At 35.6% G+C, this 7,600-nt stretch overlaps 1 protein-coding gene across 1 annotated transcript; it reads right to left on the minus strand.

Moving 5' to 3' along the window:
* Positions 1 to 118: 118 nt before the first annotated feature.
* Positions 119 to 5,294, minus strand: LOC149943769 (uncharacterized). Its single transcript, XM_090175325.1, has 4 exons — positions 5,099 to 5,294; positions 3,640 to 3,760; positions 1,739 to 1,914; positions 119 to 431 (listed from the first exon to the last, which is right to left on the minus strand). Exons 1-4 carry the CDS (start codon positions 5,147 to 5,149, stop codon positions 309 to 311), a joined length of 471 nt encoding a protein of 156 aa, XP_090031451.1. The 5' UTR covers positions 5,150 to 5,294; the 3' UTR covers positions 119 to 308.
* Positions 5,295 to 7,600: the final 2,306 nt, after the last annotated feature.

The following is a 7,600-nucleotide window of genomic DNA, read 5'->3' on the forward strand; positions in this document are numbered from 1 at the left end:
AAGAATTAAAAGTCGCTAGTTGCCTTGGTGCCTTAGAGTAAGCGGTGCACAGATAAATTCAAAGTGGTTAGCACCTTGATAATTAGAACATCGAAACAATTGTATCGGAACTATTTTATTAAAGTTGCATTACGGGTAATCGTTGACCGAAATTTTATTTGGAAATACAGTTGTATTTATAATTCAATGACGAAGCCTACACGCAATAAATTGTAGCCGCGCAGTTATATTATTTCGAATAATTTTGATCTTAAGCTCAAATTACACTCGGCGGTTACTCAATTCCAATCCACGTGACTTCGTGTATTTTAGCCTACATTGAGGGAACCAGTCCCAAAACGGCAAATGATTGTTTTAATTTCGTCCCCTTCAAGTTCCAACGATGGATGGAACCTTATTGTTAAGGTATTGGCGAAACTGCCAGAAGGTTCCTATAAAAATAAGGTATTTAAATTATTTGTACAACCGTTTCAAGGACAAGATGTCATGTACAAACCACCCCTCTCCCATTTTCAATAAAAAGGAACAATTTCAGAAATGTATGTAGATGTCTAAACCAAAATCTACAGTGGCCATAGTTTACTTTCGCGCTATTTCAAGCTGAACACTTATAAAATGAATATTTAAGTGTAGAAGAGCCTCTTGTTTAGTGACTAAAATAATTTTGACAATTTTAAGTTTAAAAGTAATTAAGTTATTACGTTTTAATTAGGACCCCCAGAGCTAAACAAGTTGGGAAAGGCCCAAACTACCCTTTAGTTAGGACCTTATATCTCGTTAACTATTCATATTATAATTATCAAAATTATTTTAAACACTAGAGGAAGGTTTAGCCTAATAATAAAAATATAATTTAATTATGTAATTGTTAAAACAGAAACGTTCAGCTTGAACCAAAAAGAGGCTTTTTACGGTATTCTTCCCCATTAAAAATAAAGTCAAGAGTCCCCATCTTCGAAATTAATATTGGGATCACGGGCGCAAGGTGTTACAAGCGAATAGTTTAATTTAAAGTCAATTTTACACCCGAATAAAAGGCATTAAATGTCGCTAGCTAACTTGGGCATAAGGTGGTGACTTGGCTATTAGCCTAGCTGTGTATTATTATTAAAATTGTCTGTGGTTGTCCATGATTGCGATAGCGAAGATTCTATCATTTTATCCCTAACGACAAGTACGTATTTAAGTATGGAAAATTTGTGTTTCTCTTTAACGCAACTATTTTGTTATTTAGGATAAATTCGAGATTTAAACCTGGAAGGCTTTTATTTAAAAATCGGAAATGACTAAAAAACATGATCCGTCAAAAATGACAATGCGCGTGTGCAGAAGAGGCTGGTATTGAAATGTCAAACTATCGATAGTATTGGTCTAATTCAAAATCGTGGCGGTCTGTAATGGCGACATAAATGGTTTTAATGAAATGCTTCGACACGCGGTCGATGGTGCCCAAAATAAACAGATATTTGTCGTCCACTTAAGCATTTAGTTTATGATTTGACTAAAATACCAGATATTGCGTAACATACTGCCATAAATTAAAATTGAACTTGCACAATCGATAGTATGATATTTCGATATCCGCCCCTTCTCCACATGCGGATCGAGTCTTTTTCGTCATTTTTGATTTTTACAGAATAGCCTTTTATTAATTTCTTTTAAGACAAAAATTAAACGTGAAAGGTAGACATTTTAAGCTCTCGGCAGTGATTTCCAAAATTGATAGAAAAATACAAACCACTTCATGCGTTCCACACGCCGATTCCTTCAATGGCACTTTAAGTTGATAGCGTCGTCCGCCATCTCCCACGACACGGCAGGAACTATTTTTTGGACCAGCATGAACGATGCCCTTGAAAGGTCTCGTGAAATTCAGGTTCACTAGAATATCTTCGGATCCACAAGTTATTGACACTAGAAAAGTAGAAGAAATTAGAAACGAGGTTTTTAGCAGGGTTGTCCTATACCAAGTCATTCTAGCCCCTGTAGCAATTCAGGGTCGAGCCGCATGGTCGGTCGACCGTTGGCCGACCCTCCTTTTTTTTGGTCGAAATGTCCTAGCCGCATGTTTAAGACTTTTAGAGTCGACAAGTGGTCCAAAATGAAAGGTCACCATACCGACTTTAAAAGCGACCAAAAACGTGCTTACGTGAAATTATCTCAAAAACGTTTAAGACTTTTACAGTCGGTATTTGGACCATGGGGACCCAAAAGCGACTTTTCTACTAAAGCCCGACCCTAAATTGACTCTTTGTGCTACAGGGGAGTCTATACTTCTGTTATTGTTAACTTGGTTAGTAAATAGTATATTTTTGTGATAAAATGGTTAAATAGTTTCTATTTTTTAAGTGAAAATCAAAGATTTATTTCTCTAAATATAGATTTTGATTTTAAATGCATAAAGTTAGTAAATTAAATAGCATATATAGTCCTATAAAATCTTATAATTTTGTAAAAATAGTCCTATAAAATCCTATTATTTTTTAATTATAGTCCTATAAAGTCCAATATTTTTAGAAAAATAGTCCTATAAAGTCCAATATTTTTAGAAAAATAGTCCTATAAAGTCCAATATGTTTAGAAAAATAATCTTATTTTTCCTATAAAAATAGAAGATTTGAGTGGGGGCCCTGATGTAGATATTTGGGCATAATATAACTTACGGAAATTATTTTTTAAAAGTGTTTAAGGGGATCGGATGAAAGGGGTTGACAAATCGCCGCTAACTACTTTTAAACCAATGGTTCCACTCTATATATAGGGTGTACGAATTGGAGAAGCGCTAGAGTGTTTTAAAGTTTGACCCAAAACGCCTAAAAAGTAGGCTACCGCACGAACACAAGAACCCAAATTAGGTAAACCGATTTTAGGGGTAGTAGGAAGATTTTTCTCTACAAAGTACGAAAAACCAAATCGTGTGCGAAACTAATAAAACTAATGTTTCGCACACGATTTTGTTTTTCATTAGGGTATTCGCGACCGACAACTATCGCTGCGCCCCCTTTATTTCGCCATTGAAACCTAGATAAGTAGCGGCTAAAGCAGACGTTATTAGTTTTTCCTCGTCGTCATTCGAAAATTTTACTTTATAAATAATGATACTTATATTTTGATAAGTTTACTTAAGACGTACTTTATACTTTTTAATTTGTCTGTAGTTAGATCAAAGGCGCAACCAGTGCCGTTACGCCACCTAGAATAGCCGCAAATATTGCCTTCCTTATTTATGTATTTAGCCTTTTTGAACCATTTGCTGTTTTGAATCATTAGCATCAAATATTTTAGAAATTTATTGGATGCGTTTGTTTTCTTAGAAGTTTTGTCTGGCACCCTAATATCCAAGGCATCACCCTAAGCCCAAGTCATCCTAGGTGGTTGGGTTAAACTGCGTAGTGGGTGGTGGAAATCCCTACGGAAGCGGAGGAACTTACTCGATTTTTGAACCGATTTTTCAAACGCCGGTGTGGCCCTTTGAATAAGGGAAATCAATTCCAACAGTAAATCCTGTATCACGACAATGGCGGCTTCCCGTAGATATTATTATGGGGGATTGTGGGTAAATCTGTGTAATTTTCATTTATTTTTGAAGTCGGGAAAACCGTTTGTAGGTCAATTAATTATCCAAGATAGTTGCGCTACCTTGTGTTCTAGTTGTGGAAAATCCACTTTTGACTTTTCTCCTAAGTTGTTCTTTCGCTTTATCCTCTACGTCACGACGGAAAGACTGGCCACTGCATTGACGCAACAAAACACTGATGAACTGGAAATAATTTACACTTCAGGTTGTATGTTCATAAATTCTATATTGAAACCGTTGCAAACCGACCACCGGGAAAACTCTGCTTTTAACTTTTCCTTCTATGAAGATACTAACTTTACCTTGCAATTAGGTCTTAAACTGTTATCAATGTAATATAAACCAGCATGTGCTACAATGGTGTCGGAAGACGTACGATTTAGGGAACCAATGAAATACCGGGCTGATTTATTTTTAATTAGGGGGGGAATTAAGGAGCTTACGGTTAGAGCATGAGTGGGATTCTCCCAAAGAATAAGTAAACCAATTCTTGATAACATCAAAATAATTTTATTGTTGTTTTGGGATTTAAAATAAAATAACTGTTGTCGTTACCTAATTAACCAATAAAATCAAAAAGACTCTGAGTTTAACAGAACCTTGGGGTAATTCGCGATAAATACGTTAAAAATAAGAGACAGCAGATAATTTTACGATTTAAAATATACTTCCTTTAAGAATTATTTTATTTATAATGGAAAAGGGGTAAATCTGAAGAACTATTCTTTTGGTACTACGCTTAACATTATTAACTCTATTACGAAAGTAACTTAATTTCCTTGTCCCCTTTAATAAATCTAGCGGAATTACGTTTTCAACATAGCCAAAAAATGTAATCAAAATATAATTTCCGAAATTGACTTGGCATACCTCGCCATGGAAAGATGAAATAAAGTAAATTTCGTAATTAGAGGTCGGGGACGGTTAATCATTATCCATTTTTAAATTAATTTTTTCGAGAAAAAAATGTAAACAAAGAAATTTACCGGTTAATATTTCGGAAAATGATTAAAAAACATGTATTATTCGTAAAATATTTGCTTTTTATCGAAAAAAACGTCGTTTTTAGGATTAATTTTACAAATTTATCAAAAAATTAATCGGATAATACAGAAATATAAATTACTTGATCAAAACGTTTTACGAATAATTTTGAGAGCTTTATCTATTGAATAAAAGTTAACCATCCCCGACCTCTATTCGTATTAGAGTTAAATATGTTAAGAGTGTAACCCAAAATATTATTTTTAAGATTTACCATTTAAAAGAAAATAATTTTATAAAGTAGTTTCGTGCTTCGACTTTTTATTATTTATTTGGTGACGTCAATAGTGAATTTTTTTAAATAAGTTATCGACACAAACTTAAATGTCCTTAAAACATTAAGCGAAATAACGTTTTCAACATACGCATAAATTCAATCAAGATTACATTCCTAAAATTTATTTGCCGAACCTCATCTATTGACCTCCAATTTACAACAAAAAAAAACCACAAGAAACGGTAAATTAATAAACTCACCAAAATTAGAGCGAAGTACGCGAGAAAAGTGGGTATTTTGCTCTCGGCCATTTTAGGAGATGTTACTCCCGCAGGAACCAGCTCGGAAAAGAATTTGAAGCACTTAATACATTTTCAACAGTCTTTCATTCCAGTCAAACAAAACACCGCGTTAACCTCCAAGAATCACCGCAGACAATTTTTCAGAATAAGTAAAATGTGGAACTACGTAAGAAACGGAAATAATCCTCACGTACCCACCATGCCCCTCCCCGCTGTTTTCCATCCCCCCCCCCCCCTGAACTGGCTCAGGCACCCCTTCTTTGTAGGTGCTCTGCCGAGGGGCCGGATATTCAGGGTAATCCCCAACACTCCCGGAAAAATAAAATATCCACGGACAAATCCGGCAAAGTTTTATGTTTGTAAAACATATCCTGGATTTTTTTTCCGTGAAAATCCACAAATCTACAAATTTCGTGACAGTAACCGTCATTCCCAAGATAAAGTTTCCGAGCCCTCAAAAATAAACAAATGCGTTGATTTGGTTTAAAATACGTCAACATGATTTTTAAAACCTGGGAAAAATCAAAAATATCAAAATCGAGCTAGAAATTTTCCAAAATCCATAACTGTTCAAAATCCAAGATAAAATTCCATAACTGCTCAAAATCCCAGTTAAAATTCCATAACTGCTCAAAATCCCAGTTAAAATTCCATAACTGCTCAAAATCCCAGAGAAAATAAATAAATACATCCACCGAAAAAAAAACAAATCCGCTGATTTTTAAAAATACGTTTAGATTTCGGAAAAGTCCACAGTTCAAGGAAAAATACAAAACCTCTAACTAAAATCTACAATTCCCACAAAATTGACGAAAACATTGTTTATTTTTAATATAATTGGATTTCCGAAAAATCAAGGAATGCAAAATCAAGAAATCCACAGGATTTGGTTCTGACTGTTCGACCCCTATCGCTCCGGTTTATGACCCACCCAGCTTCGAAGGGGAAAAACTGGTCCTATTAAGTTGGAAAGCAACAGCTTTCTACCTGACGCCCACGGGTCATTCTACTGAAGTGGAGAGACGAGTTTTCGGAGTGAAAGTTAATTTGGACGCGTCCGGTGGGTGGGAGACTAGCGTTACCTGTTTTCTTGGAATAACGGAGAAAATCTATGAACGGTGCATAAATTACAGCGAGCATCTACAGTCTTGCGTAAAGGAAAGACAAGACGTATCAGCTGATGTTTAATTGAGCCTCAACCGAGTTTGAATTTAGGCGCCTCCCGCCATTTGATGCATTTGTAGTCCCGTAAAAGTAAAGAATCGTACAATTTATAGACCGATAGATATATGAAACGGGATAACGTTTCAAAGGGGGGGGGGGGGGGGCAATGACCAAATGGGCGATTTCAAAATACATGATATTAGGAGAAGTGGGCATCAGATTCTTGATATTTTCTAGAATATGTCCGCCTTTTTTACTCAAATACGTATCAGTGATCCTATACACTCTTTCATCCCCTTTATTTGTAAGCCGCTCATCTCCATTACCTCTGACCTTTGAGTCCAGGCTCGATTCTTTGGGGGGTTTATGGAGAATAGGCCTTTCTATAAAGTAACATTGGCCTTCTTGTTTAGATGTATCAGGTGCGTCACTCGTGACGTAGAAGTGACGTTTCACTATGAGGGCCAATTAAAATTCGACGAGTCGCCCTTTTTATAAAGATCTAACCTGGAAAACTGAACTGAACTCCTACGTATCTCGTGACGAAAGCTATACATTAAAACAAGTTCGGCAAGCGTAATGACTTTATAGAAAGGCTTAATTAAGTTAAAGTGGTGAAACAAAATTTTTATGCGCCAAGTAACGAATGTCAACACCCTTTTATTGATCAGCAAAACTCAAATTATTTCTGTTTTTGTGTTCCTAGTTCATTCTATTAACTCTGTTATCAATTTTATCGTTATTTACTGGTATCATATGTAACATAATTTCTCATAAATATGCTTCTGTATAATATTTCCATTGAAAAGAAATTCAATGAGACCTTGTTTCACGCGGAACATATATTGAGCGGACCCAAAAATGCAAAAATTCTTATAATCCTTGCGCTATTAAAAAGGTTACCATGAAAATGTAATCATGTGATCGCGAGGCACGAGCTAAACTTGACATGGGCAAAGCCAGAAACGCGCGAGGAATTCTCACTAACTTCCGTTTCCCATCAGTAAAGTTGATGACGCATATTTCGTCACGGAGTTGTAAGTGACGTAATTTACGTCATATCCCGTGAACAAGGTTTCATTAACGAAAATGCTTTTATGGCATACTTATGAGTGATTATGTTACATATGCTGGTATGTACCATAGAAATACTATTTCCGTGCGGGGCGATTAAAACCGTGCTTTAGCCTAAGCTTTTCATTAGCTGGCGTACGACAGTAACGCCATCTCCAGGGTTGAACATAATGCACTATAGTCACGGCATTTGACTACTAATAATAATAAAAGAATATTTAT

Source organism: Leiobunum rupestre, chromosome 5 (assembly GCF_980474605.1).
Source record: "Leiobunum rupestre chromosome 5, qqLeiRupe1.1.hap1, whole genome shotgun sequence".
Taxonomy (NCBI): Eukaryota; Metazoa; Arthropoda; class Arachnida; order Opiliones; family Sclerosomatidae; genus Leiobunum; species Leiobunum rupestre.